The sequence below is a fragment of the Harpegnathos saltator genome, unplaced genomic scaffold, assembly GCF_003227715.2.
Source record: "Harpegnathos saltator strain DR-91 unplaced genomic scaffold, Hsal_v8.6 scaffold695, whole genome shotgun sequence".
NCBI classification, from domain to species: Eukaryota; Metazoa; Arthropoda; class Insecta; order Hymenoptera; family Formicidae; genus Harpegnathos; species Harpegnathos saltator.
The window spans coordinates 465,910-483,331 of record NW_020230532.1 but is presented as its reverse complement, the minus strand read 5'-3'; the positions used below and the strand labels follow the sequence as shown (position 1 = coordinate 483,331).

Below are 17,422 nucleotides of genomic sequence, written 5' to 3'. Positions count from 1 at the left end.
ATCGTTAGAGTCGCAGCGCCGCGAGTTGGAAACTTCGCAGTTGGGAAATCTGAAATGTACACGCCGCGGCGTGTATCCTCGAGTTTCTCGAACGAGCGACTTGTAATTGCTCTCCCGCCGACCGTCGCAAGCTATTATTATCATCGGTCATTATCGTCGACGATTTTTCGATGTGATCGATCAAGCAGAGAGGATTAACAACGCACATTTCGCCCGCTTATGCCCGTGAGTTAGATGCTGCATTTGCATGCAATTCACTCGCGCATCGCGACCTTGTGTCAATACGATCAAGCATCGCGAGAGTTCGTAAGGGCTCGCGTATCGTCGTTGCAACATTGTCGGCTGCATTGTTTACGCGCCGCTCGTTCGCGGTTATCCGCCAATGTTACCGCGGCGTTTATCCGAACCGCAAAGCTGCGGTCGTAAATATTTCAAATCTGTTACATCGCCAGAGTGGCCGCAACGGAAAAGTGCTCTGCCGTCTAAATATTTGCCGAGCACTTCGGCAATGGTTACTACGGGGCCTCGCGACTATTTGTTTCTTCGCGCTCGCGCGCGGTCTTTCGTGGGAAGCCACGCAGATAACCAAGGATCTCCTCTCGCGGGTCCTCTCGCGAACGTTGCGGAGCGTGCGTTTGCTGCGCGGAACGCGCGAAACGAGGAAATGACGGCCGGTAAACGCTCGGGATCGAGAGAATTGTCAGTGCGCTTGTTATCTAAATCGAGTCGATGTGACAGAGCGACAGAGAGGGAGAGAGAGGGAGAGAGAGAGAGAAATGTCTTTTAACAATACCAGTTGCCTCGGGCGTGTTTTATTCGGCATAGAAATCTCGCTGGAGAAACTCACCGGCGACGCGTCACGTCTCCCCAGAAAAATATTCCGCGCGGCGAGCGGTGTTGACGTTTCACTCCCGCGGCGATTTGATCGTATCCTTCGATAAAGCGCGATAGAGAGTTAACGGGGAATATCGCGACGCGACGTAGCTCATAACGAACGCGTCCTGCACGCGTTCGGCAACGTGTCTCTTTGTCGTCGAGCGAGTAAACAGCGCGCGAGTACTCAGGCAGCGGGATCTGAAAAAGTTGCCTACGATCCTTTCCATTCTGCGCGCTGCACTTTGCATATATTACGTCCGCGCGCTCTCGCTGGAAAATGATCGAACAAAGCGTGTACTGTTATTGGTCCCGCGAGAGTTAAACACATACCTCTCTCTCTCTCTCTCTCTCTCTCTCTCTCTCTCTCTCTCACTCTCTCGTTCCCGTACATTCTTCCCATTAATTAGCCTCGAAAAAGCGGAATCATGGCGCCAGCGTGAATCACTCAAACTACATGTTCCGTCGTCGACTTTGCCTATTTCGATATGCCGCAGGCTGTGGAATAAAATTATCGCAGCGCCGGCCTATAGATGCACTTACGTAAACGCGCGCGCGAGCACACGCGTTGCGTGTGTGTTGCACCTGTGCGTGGCGTATCGGTATATACGCAACAGCGAATAAGCCGAGGCAAGGTACGGCCGATCGATCTGCGCAGATAAATCCCGAGCATCTCGCCGATAGAAGAACGATAGATAGAGTCATTCGAGTCGGGTCGCTAGATTTCAGGAAAGTTTCCGGGAAAGTCTCGTCTTTCCCTGTTGTCTCAAGTTGTCAAGTACGATTTTTGCCCTTTATTTCGTTCTTTTGGACGAGTCGGAGACACACAAGTTTGCGGACGCTCGCGGCAAGTAGAAGTTTGTCGGCGCGAGGGGAGGTGTGTTCAAGAGGTGGCGCGTTCATCAGCTTCGGACTGTTCGTTTTCGGCTAGATCGGCAGCTTCCCGACAGCTGTCGAGACGTTCGACCGCGTGCACCAGGCGCTTCTTCAGCTTGGCGAACTCCTTGACAGACGTCATCTTGCTCAACGTCGCGGGTTTCGCGTCCAGGTGACTGGACTTTCGCGACGTGGAGCGGAGCAAGGCGCACAGGCCGGCGTCGGCCATCTCCTCCCAGTCCTAAATTGAGCCAAGATCGGTAGAAGGCGACGTGTTGATGAATAAAGTACATAAAGAAATAATGATGAAAAAGGAATGACCGCGTAAATAAATTGCCGCTGATAAGAGGTGATCGTTATCCGACCGCCGCACAGTGGGGCCAGATGACATTTTTCGGTTGAAAATTTTCTAGAGACCTGAATTTCCAACCGATCGTCGACACCAATGGATGAGGTTGATCCTGAATCTAGGCGAAATTTTGAAAAAAATCATCGGTTCAGGGTTCATGGGTTTAGGGTTTGCCTATGGATACTAAACGCGAGACCCCAGAACTTATAATCACCTCTTAGAAAACTCGGAATTTCAAAGCTCATCAGCTCAGCCCACATTAAGAAAGAATGAAGAATTAAAATCCCTCGATTTTATGCTGAACGGGTCTATATTTGATGTTTTTGTATTTTGGGCATATGAGTTTTGGATTAATGGGTTTCCGCTTCAAGATCGATCAATCTCGAGGTGTCTGTTGATTGGTTTCATAGATTTCAATCCGCTGAATACGCTGTTAGATAGAAATACGTGTCGAATAATGAGCATTTCACAAGTCTCTCGCGTTTAACGACAATTTTTCCTCTTTTGGGGCTAGTAAAAAATTGAGAAAAAAATTTCTTCTTAAATTTCCGCAAGACAGATCTCTTCGGAATTTATTTATATATCGGAATCAAGCCCATCCATTGATGTCCATTGATGATCGGTTGGAAATTCAACTCTCCAGAGAATTTTCAACCAAAGAATGTCTCATCTGTGCGTCGGCTCGAAATCCTTTTGTTCGACCGACCGGCGGCGGCGTCGTCGCATCGCCTTTCGTCTCTCCTCTTCAGTCTTCGGGGTGGTTACTTACGAGCTCGTCGCGCAGCTGCGGCTCGAATCCGATCGCGGCTTCGAGCATCGCGTACTTATCCTCGTTTACATTGAGCTGCAGCAGCAGGAGCAGTAACCTCACGGCGCACTGCAAGCCGTGACCGGTGCGGTCGCGTTCCTGCAACAGCCGCCCAATTATCACACACCGCCGTTACGTCAGCGCGCACCGATACTCGCGAGCACCGAGATTCGAGTCGGGGATCGAAACCGGTATCATATTCCCCGACGGACCAGAGTCCCCGGATTCCGCTAGCGCGCTCAAGACGCGCTCTATTACCGCGTATTTTACTTTGGCTTGTCTCAGCGGCGCGGCGGCGACGGCGGCGACCTTGCGCTGTCGCGATTACATGCCGATTTCATCGATAGCCGGCCGTCGGTGAATCACTCCGCCTGCGAGAGGGAGAGAGAGAGAGACTCGACCCGACAGCGAAACTGCACGAAAGCTGGAAAAAAACGCGCTCGCTGACTCACTTCCATTCACTTCGGCATTTGGTAGTTTCCCGATCGCGCTCGCACCTGCGTGCACCTGTTTTCTTCGCCACTTTGCCGCTTCGTTCGTTTCGCAGCGCGTGCATTGCTCTCTCTCTCTCTCTCTCTCTCTCGACTTCGATCGTTGTCGCGTTTCATTTTTCGCACTTTCGTCTTCGGCTTCTGCTGAATCACGCGCGCGCGCGCGCGACTCGAGAACGGAGAACAAGGGAGATACCCCGATAAAGGCCACTAATTAATCGCGAAGAGAGACTCGGGGGATTGCAACTCTGCGAAATTACGATCGATTGCTTCTCCTTTGGCAATCCTTGTTTCTTCTTGCGCGATACAAGTGGCCGCGCGAGGACGGCGAAACGATCCGTTGTCTTTCCCCTCATTACCTAGCGGCGCGGCTCGTGTATCGCGAATCGGCACTCGCATCGAATTCCGTTCCCCGGTGTGTGCCATAAATCTCGCAAATAATAAGCCACTCGAGCGCGACGACGAGGGGATCGGGTAACGATCACATGCGCAACGGGCGCGTTGATACGTTTCGCGAAACCGCCGCGCGCGATTGCCATCTCCGCTTCCAGATCGGCGCGCGATAAAGCGTGCCGTACCGTATCGGCCGCGATCGCGCGCGACTACCTCTCGCGTGTTGCACCGCCGAGATTACAGCCGCTCGCGCTGCCAGCGTCGGCGAATAAGCGAGGGCAACTGTAACGGGCAATTACCGTACGCGACTTTGCGAGAGCATTACCGGACGGAGACGGAGAAATCCGACTGTGTTCAGTGTTTCAGCGACGTACGCGGAGCCGAGCGTTCCGCGATCGCGCGGCGAAATCGCAAACTTGCGACAACTCGGATACGGATTCGATTTACCAGCTTGCGCTCCGAGTAAACGCACAGAAAATGAGCAAAATTGAGGCTCTTCATGACTCCGGGGCTCGAGATCTCGCTTTCGGGGCTTTCGCTTCGAATATCGCGAGCACCGGGATAGATCTCTCGGGAGAGGAGGGGGGGGGGGCTATTTTTCCTCGTGCGCGAGCGCGCACAAGGAAGATTCGTCGTTGTAAAAATGGAAATTATTGCCTCGAGTGTCTCAACGATTTCGCGCGATAAGACGCAATCGGGATCGCGTGCGTCGGTCGCGGACGATGGTTAAGGGCTAAGATCGATCTCGGTGCGAGCGGAGCGAGTTTGCCGCGCGCGGTGAAGTGAAACTGGCCGGATGACGGGATGTCGGTCAATTACCGCTCGTGCGATCGCGAGATCGTCCAGAAGCGCGAAGATCGCGCGATAGGTCGACTCCAAGAGGAACGGCAGGCCGGTCGCGGCCAGAGACCGGGAGTTCCTCTCCCGCACGGCGCGCAGCATCTTCCTCTCGAGGTTTCTCAACTGGGTCGACAGCAGCCCGATCTCGCTCTGCGCTTCCGAACAAAAAGGAGCGAATAAGTTAAAGCGGGGAGGAATTACGGGGGGGGTAATTAATCGACGGCGACGGCGGTGCTGACGAATCGAACGCCGCCGCCGCCGCCGCCGCCGCCGTCGTCGTCGTCGGCTAAAATAGCTGATCTTAAATCCGTCACGATTCCGGTACGGCGAAAGTGTTTGCTTGAGAGAGAGAGAGAGAGAGAGAGAGAGAGAGAGAGAGAGAAAGAGAGAGAAATTTCCAGGCGCTTTGATAATTTTTTTTTTCCACTTGTGACGCAAATCTAAAAGAAGCGCAGATGTGTAGATTCCCGATTAAAAATTTGTAACTCATGGTCCTGATCAGGTTAACCTCATTTGGACATCAGGTTCCAGTAAGGTAATACTATCGGGTCCTAGTAAGTCATGTAACGCAGCGTGGATATCAGGACCTTAGTCCTGGATTCATAGTCAGGTCCTTATTGAGTTACCTTATGGAATCCTTATTACGTTTTTCTGTTTTCAAATTATGGCTCCTGATTACTCACCACGGCTATATTGGATGATGACATTAGAAATAAGAAATGACACGCTGAGAATTCTCTCATCTCATTTCCAAATAAAAAGATATTTGCATGAAATAATATTTTAGATCGTTTGAGCATACTTGTAAAATGTTTCGGAAAAGAAACATAAAATGAATATTATAAGATCATGAAGTATCACAAGGTGACAAGACATAAAGTAGTGTTAAAGAGAAAAGTTGCATGTCACGTTAATTTTACAACTACTTATTGACTGCTAAAAGAAGGCTAGTTTCTACAGCATTTTACAAATATATTCAAGTGATCTCAAGTATATTTTTTCAATGCAAACATCTTTATATTTGGAAATGACACCCAAAAATTGTTTTGTTAAAACTCGATAATGCAAATCATACTAGGTACAATGAATAAGATCCCGACAAGGACCTGATCAAGTGAACTGAACCATATTATATCATAGGTTGGTACATTCCTAATGTGGACCCAATCATTATAACCTTATAAAGGTCTTCCTTACTCATTTGTCATTAGGACATTGTCGTAAGTCGACTGACTTACTTAGGATTACCTTTCATTCACCCTATTATATAGGTTCTTATCAATGTTAGGTGAACCTGATCAAAATTTCTAGTCGGGTTTTTAATCGAGTCGCTCGATTGCGCTACTTAGATTTAAATACGGGAGAGAGACGAGACAAAGGGACGAGATTGCACGCGATTACCGCGATTTCGTTGGCTTCCTGCCGGCTGCGAAAGTGCGCCTCCATTTGCGACTGGACCAACTGTACGTGATTGTGCGCGATAGTGCTCGTAAACTTCCCACTGGCCTTGTCTTTGAGCCTATTCAGCAGCTGCTGAACCACCAAGGCCATCGACAGCCCGTCGTTCGACTGCACTCGGTACCGATTGCTAGTTGCGCCGGGAACGATCGTCACCACGCTGCCGGTTTGCACGTGCTGCAGGCCGAGCGCGTTCCAAGTTTGCCGTTGCACGTCCCCTGTAAGCTCTGTCAAGAAACAACGAACACTCTCTCGTGAAGAAAACTTCACCAGCTCGACTACTCGACATCGGACGTTGATTAATACCAAAATTATCGCTCCGTCTCGACAGAATCTTTTCGACGAAACAATGCCGTCGAGGTCGAGGTCGAGGAGACTGTCGAGGCTGTAATAGAGGCAACTGCTAGAGGAAGGGATTGATATTTTCGGATCCACGGACGGGCTCGGGGTTCAGCGGGGAGGGAAGAGGGATTCACTTAACGAGAGTTTTACCGACTTTAAATTACGAATCCACCAGGTGTGCGAGGCTTAAAGTCGAGGGGCCGATAAAAGGAAGGAAAAGACTCTCGTGATTGGGGAGGTCCGGGTGAATCCCCCAGGGCCCCCGGTGTCTGATTATCGTATTAGGTGGGCCGGCAGAGGGCCGCGTTTAAGTCCCGAGAGCGAGAGAGGGAGAGAGGGGGAGAGAGAGAGAGAGAGAGAGAGAGAGAGAGAGAGAGACTGGATTCCTTAATATCGCCGTTCGCAAACGAGACATCCTAATTCTATCCACAATTTCCTGGGCCGTAATTTCCTATACGGGGAACAGCGGGCGGAATACGAAGCGGAGTAAAAAAGACTCGTGAGTTTTTAGGGAATCCTTTACGACGCGGCGGGCTCGCAGGGCGGGATCGCATCTCGCGAGCGATTTCTTCGGCAACTCGAAGCCGGTCGAATCGCCTGTTTCTCAGGTTACGCGCTAATTAAAGCGCGTCGCTCGGTCAAACCGACTGACGTTTCGTCTTTCGCAAGAAGCCTCGCGGGTCGCACTTTTCGCGGATCGCGCGATCGCGCTGAATCGTACTTTGCGACAGCAAGGGCGAGACAAGTTTTTTTTATCACGCCATATTTTGTCGACTCGCGCGAAATTCCAAGGCGATACCAGCACGATCGCGCTATGCGCCGTCCATTAATTTTCATATACCTCAAGCCAAACGAGCTGAAAGTTCTTGCTTGCCTCCGGCAGCTCCGCCGCTCGTATATCGGACCTGGGCGCGGAGAAAAACTCGTCGGCGAAAGATTCGACTCGGAATATCTTTATCGCGGTTGCAGCCCTGGTCGCGAGGGGGCGGTGTGTGGGAGGTGGGGTATTATAAACGACGGTGCCGATGGATTTACCGGGAAACAGCTGGCTGAAAGCGACGAGGGGCTCGCTGCACTTGATGGTTGCCGTGAAGGTGGACGTGTTCTCGGGTGGGCAGGCCCTCAGCATCATCTTCAGGGGCAGTTGGGCCGTCTTCTGAAGTACGCGCAGGCTCCCACGATCCGTCTCGTAGCTCGCCGTGATTCTCACGTCCGACGACATCGCCGGCAGGCTCGCGCTCGCGTGGATCGTCGTGTGCAACGTTTGCCGGTTACCTTTGCATTCGCGCGCTTAATTGGCAAAGCGAGTCCGACTCGAATCTCTCGCGCCTCTCGCGCTCGCTCGCGCTCGCTCGCGCGGCTCGCGAATGCTCTTTCGCAGCGAGCGGACACGTATCAATTTTCACGTCATGATTCTATCTATCTTTCGTCTTTAACGCGAAGTTCATCCTGAGCAGGAGGTAGCGCTCTCACGGGGCTCTCGATAAACGCGGGAAACACGATAATCGAGTTTGATGTCGCGCGCGCGAATTTTGCTTACAAAGATTGGGGATGACGTGGCGGTCCTTCTCGGCGACGAACGGCTTCGACACTCGGGTGTGCACTTGAACGTCGCGCAGCGTCGTGTAGGACGACAATTCGATGACGATCCTGCACACGAGGTACCCACCCTCCGGCGATTCGTCCTTCGCGTCGTCGTGCTTCGCGCGCGGGTAGGCTTCCACGTCCGGCGACACGGTCACGGTCACGATCAGTTCGGCGTCCAGGTTGATGTCGCTCAGCTGATCACCTTGAGCAGCGATTTCGACGGCAAGATCATTCACGTTGGAGATCTCTCAAAAGAGACCTCACGGTGTTCATTCAATTCAATTAACGAAAGTGCAACAAACGAAAAAAGCGGTCTCGCTTTCGCGGTGCGGTTGCGTTTTCCCGAAAGGGAGATTATTACGCGCGTGTGTAACGACTGCTACGGATTAATTCGCGCGGTTTATTTGTTCATACCGGAAGCCTTGTTCCTCCTCGCCAGCTTGCGGAGCTCCGTGAGCTCATCTTCGGCGGCCACGTAATCGTAACCGCGTCGATGAAGAGGAGGCGCGATAAATAACGACGGCTCGGAGCCCAAGTAGCAAGCCTCCAGCTGGCCCTCCTCGGACAGCACGACGACCATGCCGTTCGAGTGCTGGAAGAGGATACGATAAACATATGTATAAACGCTAGATAAAACAGTCGTTAGCGCGTCTCTCTCGGCGGGAAAAGAAAAAGTCGAAGCTCAGAGAAGGCGCGCTCGGTCGAGCGAAGAGCGCGTAGATTGAAACAACCGCGTGAAAGCAGATAATAGAAAATAGCCCGCGTATATCGCAGTTATCAGGCCGCAGATGTGCAAGATTAACGCAAGGGCTGAATCAACGACACGCTCTCGTTGGAAAACGGCCTCAACCTTCCAAGTCGAAAAACGAGCAAGAAGAGCAAACGCGCGACCGTACATCGTCAGCGACACGACATCGGCCGTTTTTTTCGCAGCACGATTGGAAATTCGCCGTTTCCGTCTCCGATTCGCGCCCCCGTTCGGAAAACCCGCCGTTTCTCACACGAATGTCCCGCTCGCTCCCGCTCGTTGCGCTCGCGCGCGGGATAAGATAAAGAGCAATCGCACTCTAGTCGCTATTTTTATAGTTCAGCGTCCGGCGTCCGATTTAGACGGTTTCTCTAAACTCGCCCTCCCCCTCCCCTGCGTATCAACATGAGGCGTCTATATTGCGGGGAATAACAAGTTTCGCGCTGTGCCGCAGCGATAGCTCGCTGATTAACGGAGCGGAGTTCTCGGTATTAAGCTAATTAGCCGGCAGTTTGCTCGCGCTCGCGTTCTATGTGTCCTCCGGAGAGACAACAATGGCAACCTTGCTGTGGTCGCGCGCTGCGGCAGGACGATAAGATAAAACCAGGGTGATAATTGTCGGCTCCTCGTCCTTCCCTGCACTCTTGCGGTTTTTTTCCTTTCCCGGTAGGTCGGGATCGCGTACGCCTTTCATCGGCGATGCCGATGCTCGCGAGCCTTGAACACTCCTCGGAATGATCGTCATCGTCGCGTGCGTTCGCCTCCTCCTCGTCTTCGCCTTTATCCTCTCTCTCTCTCTCTCTCTCTCTCTCTCTGCGATTTCTGTCTCGCGCTTTTTAATGTACCCGAACGATCGGTGAGACGACCAGGCGTCCCGCTCTTAAACGACCCGTCCAATTATCATCTCGCGTCGTGTCCACACTAAGGACGCGATATCCTTTACGACGAAAGGTCAAGCTGTGCATTTTAGTCGCGATGTGAAGCGCGATATTATCATTACGTGACATCGATATCACGCGCTCCGCGAGACCAGGGCGCGTTTCGCCCTTTGACGAGAGTTTTGCTACGTCGGGATCGCCGTTAGGACCTCTGCTCTCCGCAGGAACACGATAGATCCGAGCCTGACGCTACGTTGCCGGAGAAGCAACGGCTGCTGGTGCCGATAGAGCCGACACGGAAGAGGAACACCGATAATATGGCGGAGGTCTCGCTTGTTTCTTTGTCAAATGTCATCGGCTCTGATTGCAGACTATCGTAAATATAGATAGACCTCGCCGAGGTTTTTTTCCCTTCCTCCCCCTCCCGCGTTCGGCCTTTCGTTCCTTCTCTTCCTCTTCTGAAAAGGTTTTTTCCACATTTTTCTCATTTTTCCTCCCCGCTGCCGTTCCGACAACCCGATGATCTCTTTTTCCGCCTGTCTTTCCTCGCCGACGCTCGGCTCCAAATTAATGGCTTCCTCGGTAGATACATTCCGTACTATCGCCAGATCGTCGCCTCCTGAGTGCCCTTGCCAGGGAGGTGATAGGGTGAATTGGGAAACGCTGTTTGGCTCGGGTTATCAGAGTGAACGCCTAGCTGTCGACTTGGCCGTTTGGCTGAATTTCCCAAGAAGTATGTCCGATGTAGCAAAAAACTCGATAACGGAAAACGATACGCACGTTAAGGCTGACTGGACAGTCAGATTGCTGAAAATTCGTGCTTGTTTTTGTGAATATTTTGTGACGAACTGAAACTAAATGTGCAAGAATGAAAATTTTAAAAGTATATTTATACAACATATGAAGAGTAGAAAAATTTTGTTTATTAACAAATACTCATATAAATATACGATATATATATATATATATATATATAGCTGAAATATATCCTCCTTTTTTTTTCAAGTTGTCGTTTTTGCAGTAATATCTCGGCTCTCGATGGTCCGATCAGAGCGAATTTTCGGAGCTAGAAATCTTGAGGAGGCTTATCATTATCCGGTGAACCATTACGAAACCATTACAAAAAAAATCGAACAAAATTAACAAAATGGCAGCTATTATTAGGAAAAAATTCAAATTCTTCACTTCTTTCGCAATAAAAAAATGTATATCTCGAAATGAAATATTTTGACGCAATTGTCCATGGTTCATCCATGGAGAGCCAGATGAACAAATATTATTGTTTTAAAATTTCAAATCGGTATGTAGCTCAATTTCGGAGAAATCATTGCAAAAGATTGAACAATAAAATTTCGAGAAAGACGCACTTGAAATTCAAGTGGACGTATATTTATATGAATATCTGTTAATAAACAAAATTTGTCTACTCTTCATATGTTATATAAATATATGTAAAATTTTCATTCTTGCACATTTATTCAGTTCGTCACAAAATCATGATGAAAAACAAGCACGATTTTTCAATAATCTGACCCTGCAGTTCCCTTAACGTCTTATCCGTTTGATTTTCACGCTGGAGGGAGAAGCTCGTTGAAAAAGAAGCGCGTGTACGACGCGTGAAAGTTCTAATCTTATTTTCCTCACTCTTTCTCTCTCTCTCTCTCTCTCTCTGCTTTTCTCCTCGCCTCCCTCGCTTTTGTTTTTCTTTTTATTTACACGTTGCGGCGATTTTCCGCAGAGTGACACTGTGGAACGCGTCGGACCCGGTGAATACGCGCTACGGAATTACGCCATCGGTTACCTGAAAATGCGCTCGAGTTACGGCGACCGGAGCGAGAGGCAGCTGAGCCGACCACTTGAGAGTCGTACCCTCGTAAATCATCAGGGTGTTCGTGTCAGCGATTACGAGCACCATCAGCTTGCCATCCGGTTCTATAAGCATCGCCGCTCAATTAGCACACTTATTTCCTACCAGTTAAAAGTAATTAGGCGTGTCGCATCGCACGCCGACGATCGTCTACGAGCGAGATTCTTCGCTTGCTTGTCTCTCTCTCTCTCTCTCTCTCTCTCTCTTTTATTTCTCCTTGTCGCACGAGATAGAAAGAGAGACGGAGAGAAAGAGGAGATCGAAAGAGGAGCAGCGAAATGCCGAGCAACGATAACAATAAGCGGTGTATCGAAGCGATTTTACTTGTTTTTTCCTCCCTCCCTCCCTCCCTCTTTCTCTTTTAAATTTTAATTTCGTCTTATTGATAGTACCTATCACGTAAGCTTGAAAGCAGAGCGCCTTGTACTCGAGCCTTTTCGTGTACTTGAGCGAGACGCAATTGTCCTTGAGACAGTAGAGATTTTTCTCGCCGAGCACGAGGATCCCGACCTCGAAGCTGCTCAGGGTAACGGCGTTGATGTCGAGAACGGCTTCCCCGATGTTGTAACTCCAGTCCGGCTCCAGATGCTTCGAACCCTCCGCGCGATCCTTGTTGCCGCCAAATTCCGCCATGCTTTTGTACCTGCGAAGCAACGAGGCGAAGGTATTCGCGCGAGCGCGTCAGTGCGCTCCTTTCTCACCCGCGAAATCGACACTCGTAAGAACCAGCGCTCCCCCCTCCTTTCTGCCCCCGTTCCCGATGCCGACCTTCAAGTATCTAAACGATTAAGTATCTCGCTGCCCTCACAGCGCGCTCCGTCACAGATTCAAAGACAACGACAGTTGTCGCGGACACACCGTCTCTCCTCTCCTCTCCGTTTGCGCCGCCGAATCGCAAACTTGAGAGACGAGGCCGCAACCCGATACGATCGCGGCAACCCGTTATCTGTTACACCGGCAGGTGTTCATTGACGCTGAGGGCTTACTCGGAAGCGAGACTCGTTGGAACCTGCCTGTAGCACTCGAGGACCCACGACGAGCTCGGCGTCACGAAGACGTCGTTCCGCGAAACGTAGACGATCGGCTCCGGCAGCAGCCGATTCCCGAGAAGCAGGTCGAAGGCATGGGTCTCCTGCTCGTAGAAGAGGAGCGCGCCGTCCAGGCATTGGACGCAGAGAAAGTCCCGACCCCGCACGCCGCCGAACGGGCCCGTCGTCAAGGTCGCCGGAAATCGCGGCAGCGGATGCTCGTACGCGACTTCCAGGTCGCAGCGGTCCCCTGCAAAGGTACGCGACATTTCAGCTCGCTCGCTCCTGATCCGCTTCTCTCGCGCGACGCGCGAAACGCGAAAGCGTTCTCTCTCTCTCTCTCTCTCTCTCTCTCTCCCTCCCCCTCTTCTTTAGTCGCTCTTCCCTTTTCTCATCTTGTCCGAAAGCGATGCTTTTTAAATCTGCGTTGGAAACGAGAAGAGTCCGAGTCCTTGAAACCTTGACCGAGAGAGCAAAGTCTGAGCTAGGAAGTAGCTTCCCAAAGTCGCCCGGGTTTTTTGCGCGCGTCTCACCGCTTTCACCGCAATTTAATCGAGTTCGGCTTTCAACGAGGGCATTCAAGCGAGATGCTGCTCTTGTTTTCTCTCTTGTCTTTTTCGGAGAATATTTGGCTGGTGAGCAGCGCGCGCGGCCTTGTGACAGGCCTAGGCGATAAAACGCCGTTCCATTTATCGAAACGGGATTTCGCGTCGACCATTTGAGCGCGCGAAACGACGCGATAGCGCTCCTTGTCGCCACTTCCGTCAAAAATCGTCGACAAATTGTTATGCAAACGCGCGATGCATCGCGCGCAGCGGGTAGGGGTCTCGGCGACTCGCGACGCAGAAGCTAATTACATCAGCGATACATCAGCATTAGCGGCGTTTGTATTTGCGGGATACGTCGGTCAATTAGCACGACTTCTTTGTAATTTCCCCCGACGAAGCTCGCGAGGAAAACGCGAGAAAACATCCACCGATAACTCTCCGATTTTTCATGCTCCGCCTTGTATTATTATTTCTGCTCGTCGGACCGATCGCTACGTATTTCTCGCTCGCGACGACGGTCTCTCTCGCGCGTTTCTCGGATTTCCTCGACTGCTGAAACGACGCGCACGCCCGTTATCGCGACGGTCGAGAATCCGCCGCGCGTCTCTATCGGAGACGGGCGATTACCTCGACGTTAAATCAGGCCTCCGATTGTGCAGCCTCCGTAGACACGCGTATACGTTGCGGTTAATTGGAGGAATAAATATGCGAGATTGATGTGCGACGCTCGGCCGGCGCTAGACAAGCGGCGAGCCGGCGAACAATCGCGATTCCTGTCCGTATATAGGTCAGGCCGCAATTCATCGCGGCGGCGCGGCAGGCAGCCGCGTCCGGACGAGAGCGGATCAGTGTTTTGCGGCCCGCACGTACACTACAACGCGCGGCGCGTTATAACGACCGCGTGAGGAAAAAAGATGAGGACCAAGTCCGCCGAGGAGTCACGTCTCTCGTCGGTTCCTACGTATCGTGCGAACAGAGAGAAGGAGATTTTATTCTTATGAAATTAATATTATTAATTTTATAAAAATTACTTAATTAATTAATGTTTATAAGATTAATAATATTAATGAAATGCAATATTTATAAATTAATGAAATTATAAAATTAATATCTTAAATATATGCATTATTTGAAATTTCGAGACGGAGAGACGGAGAGAGAGAGAGAGAGAGAGAGCGAGCGAGAGCGAGCGAGCGACAAAGAAGGAGAGGAAATGATAACCGGAGACGAACCGAGACGCAGACAGAAATCGCCGCGGATAGTCGCGTTCTCGCTTCTCGCAATTTCTCCATGTCTTTATCCGCGGAGGGGAATCGCAAAGTACTCGAAACGCAAATATAAACGCAAAGCGGACGCGAATCGTTGCGAAACGCGCTTGGTTGTTGTTGGGCAGATTTAACGAGATACTAGCTCGAGGCGCCTCTCTATCCCCGGATCGTGATCGTAACGTTGGAAAACGGCCGAACCGGTCATTTGGCGCCGGGCGGGCCGGTACTTCGATAAGTGCTTTTAATCGATGGCCGCGACGGAAATTGTTGCCACGACGTTTCTCGTCGATTGAAAATTATTGGCCCCTCGATCCGCGTCCGCGTCGCGTCTCTCACCGGGGAAACTTAATCTTTCCGAGCGCGGCCGCAAATCTTTATACGCGCGCCTCCTCCGAGCCGCGTGTTCCTAAGGCGCACTCGCGGGCGACATACGAAAGCGAGTATCGTGTTCTCGCTTACGTTCGAGAGAGACACACGCCAAATGTAACGTACAATTAGATATTTTCATGCAACGGCCGTTATATAGACGAGACGTTTACATAAGTTTCTAATGCTTGACGCAGCGCGTCGATCTATTTGTTTCCGCGCGGTTGGCGCGGCTTACGTAATCCCCCGGCATTTTATGCGTACACAGCCGCGTAAATCATTACAGTATCGGTGATCGATAATCGCGTGTCTCACATGGCGTTCTCTAGGGTTAGCAGAGCGCCTTCGACTCCTCCTTGATCTTTCGCTCGCTGCGCGCGCGAGGAAAACTCGTCGTCGTCGTCGTCATCGTCGTCGTCGTCGTCGTCGTCGTCCTCGTCGTGGCGAGCGCGATCGCGGGAAATTAGAAAAAAAAAAAGTCCGCCGAGGCGTTACGTAAATCGCCACGATGGCGCGATGGCGAGCGTCGAGAAAGAGGGAAGACCACGGCGATGGCGTGTCGGTGTTTCGAGTTTTCGATCGACCGCGATCGCGAAACCGAGCGAGACAGCGCGACGTGTTACGCTGCACTTTGATACGCGATATCGCGATCGCGGGATAAACAGGCGCGCGGAACTCCCTGCGTGAATATCTGCCTCGCCGAGGCAAATTCGCGCAAATCAGAGCAAAGTGTCGAGGCGACGGTATTTTGTGACGGCTTTTTCGTGTACAACTTCGGGGCTTGGCCAGAAGAGCGAAACAACACCGTGGCCGTGGCTCTTTCAAACGAGTCGTGTTAAATTGATGATCGATAATTGCAATTCTACTCTAGCAAGTCGACGCGGCGCGAAAGGCAAATTATAATCGTGACGTAGCGGTAGCAGCGACGATCATCGTAGTAATGGCACTAGCGGCAAACATGATAAACGATTGTTAATGTAGCACTTAATGACGACAGTGACAAGTGAGAAGGGGCTTAGAGACGCAAAATGTGCAACGGAATGCATACACAATATCTATTCGCGCCTCGCTCGTCAGGGCCGGCTTCAAATCCCAATTAGCGGCTTGAGATCCTAATTAGCGGCTTATCCGCCTCGACGAGGCGGACACCGCGAAAATTCCTGCCGCGGCTTTGCGCGCGGTTCTCAAGATCGCTCAAGATCTTGTTAGCCGCGCGTCTCTGTCTCGGGGGTTCCCTCGCCGTGCGATTAATGTTAACCGCGATGACGCTCAAATTCATATCCCGACAACGCGCGGCGCATTGTGCTGCGATCCCGCTTTATTATCAATTAAAAGAGCAGCAGAGGAGCGCCGCGCTCATGAAATGCACGAGTTATGTTATTATTATGTTATTACAATTAATTGCGCGCAACGCTTGACTGACGGGCTTGACGATATACAAACCGTGGTCGACGGATCCTTGGCTCAAAACGATACTGTAAACGACGAGCTTGGCGGGTGTCAGTATCGCGAGTCGGGTGTCCTGCGAGCTCCTGAAACAGATCGGTGTCGATACGATCGGCAAAAATGCACAACGCCAAAACGAACAAGACTGCAGTCGGGCTGCAGTCGGGCGCGATATCTAATTACAGAGACAAGGGTATATTCGTGACGTGGGCTATATTTAGTCGTATCGCAGCAGCGCGGCTGCGATACGCGGCTGCGTTTGCGCAGCCCTTCTGCGTGGAAAATCGCCTAACGCGAGATTCGTCCGAGAGCATTTCGCTCCCGAGGAACGACGAGGTCGGCGCCAATTTCTCGGCGAGAAACGCGCCGAATCGCGCCTCTGTCTCTCACTTACGAGACGAACTTTCCTGCCTTCACGTCGACGATGCACTCGCCGATCCGCGTCTCGATGATGAGATCCGAAGACTTGAAGCCGCTCGGTTCCTTGCTCTCGTCCAGCCATTGCGACGACGGCCAGTATATCCTGAGGTAGCCGCTGTGGCTGCTGACCACGATCACGTCCTTCCTGTCGGCGCCGAATAACGGCGCGATCAGCAGACTGCGCCTGTCGAAGGACTCGTTCACTCCGCACCTGGTGCGCCACCACTCTTTCGTCTTGAACAGCGACATTTCCCGCGATCCCCGCGAATCGTTCGCGAATTCGTGGCCCGCATCGACGTTCGCCGGGCTCCTCGTCGTCGGCGTCCTCGCGACGCCTCGCTCGGCAGCGGGGAACAGGTTGCTATGACACCGCGCCGTCACAACACCGCGTCGTCGCCATTAGGCGGTGGTGGAGTTGAGTCTCTCGTCGTAATTAAAGATGCATAACGAAATCGTACGACGCGCGCGCGCTGGCGTTGTTTCTGCATATCCGGGTCTTTGCTCTCAAAGTCTTTGCTCTCAAAGTCGTCGAGAAGCGCGAAATTGTACTCTCCATCTTGCGAAATTATTAATTATATTATTGTATCTTTGTCGTGCGCTCTCGACGCCGCGGAAAATCCTAAAGCTTCCTCTCACCGTAATATCGCTGAGCAAACAGACATGCAAGTTAAATTCGCGCTCATTTGCCCGCCCATTATTTGATTCCGCCTAGAGTCAAGAAGTTTGCGACTTCCTCAGCAGATGGCGGTACATTGTTCGATTGTCTGAACGACAGCGGTCGGAATGACAGATTGCTGCTTGATAGTGGTTTCCAAAGGCAAATTGAAGATAGAGTT

At 51.4% G+C, this 17,422-nt stretch overlaps 1 protein-coding gene across 1 annotated transcript; it reads right to left on the bottom strand.

Annotated features, from left to right (window-relative positions):
- Nucleotides 1–1,647: 1,647 nt before the first annotated feature.
- LOC105192154 (Bardet-Biedl syndrome 9) lies at nt 1,648–16,943 on the bottom strand. Its single transcript, XM_011156080.3, has 12 exons — nt 16,561–16,943; nt 16,164–16,252; nt 12,524–12,788; nt 11,903–12,153; nt 11,445–11,575; nt 8,432–8,609; nt 7,971–8,219; nt 7,466–7,705; nt 6,032–6,315; nt 4,610–4,780; nt 2,868–3,005; nt 1,648–1,990 (listed from the first exon to the last, which is right to left on the bottom strand). The coding sequence occupies exons 1-12, from the start codon at nt 16,833–16,835 to the stop codon at nt 1,757–1,759; spliced, it is 2,505 nt and encodes an 834-aa protein (XP_011154382.1). The 5' UTR covers nt 16,836–16,943; the 3' UTR covers nt 1,648–1,756.
- Between the last annotated feature and the right edge of the window lie 479 nt (nt 16,944–17,422).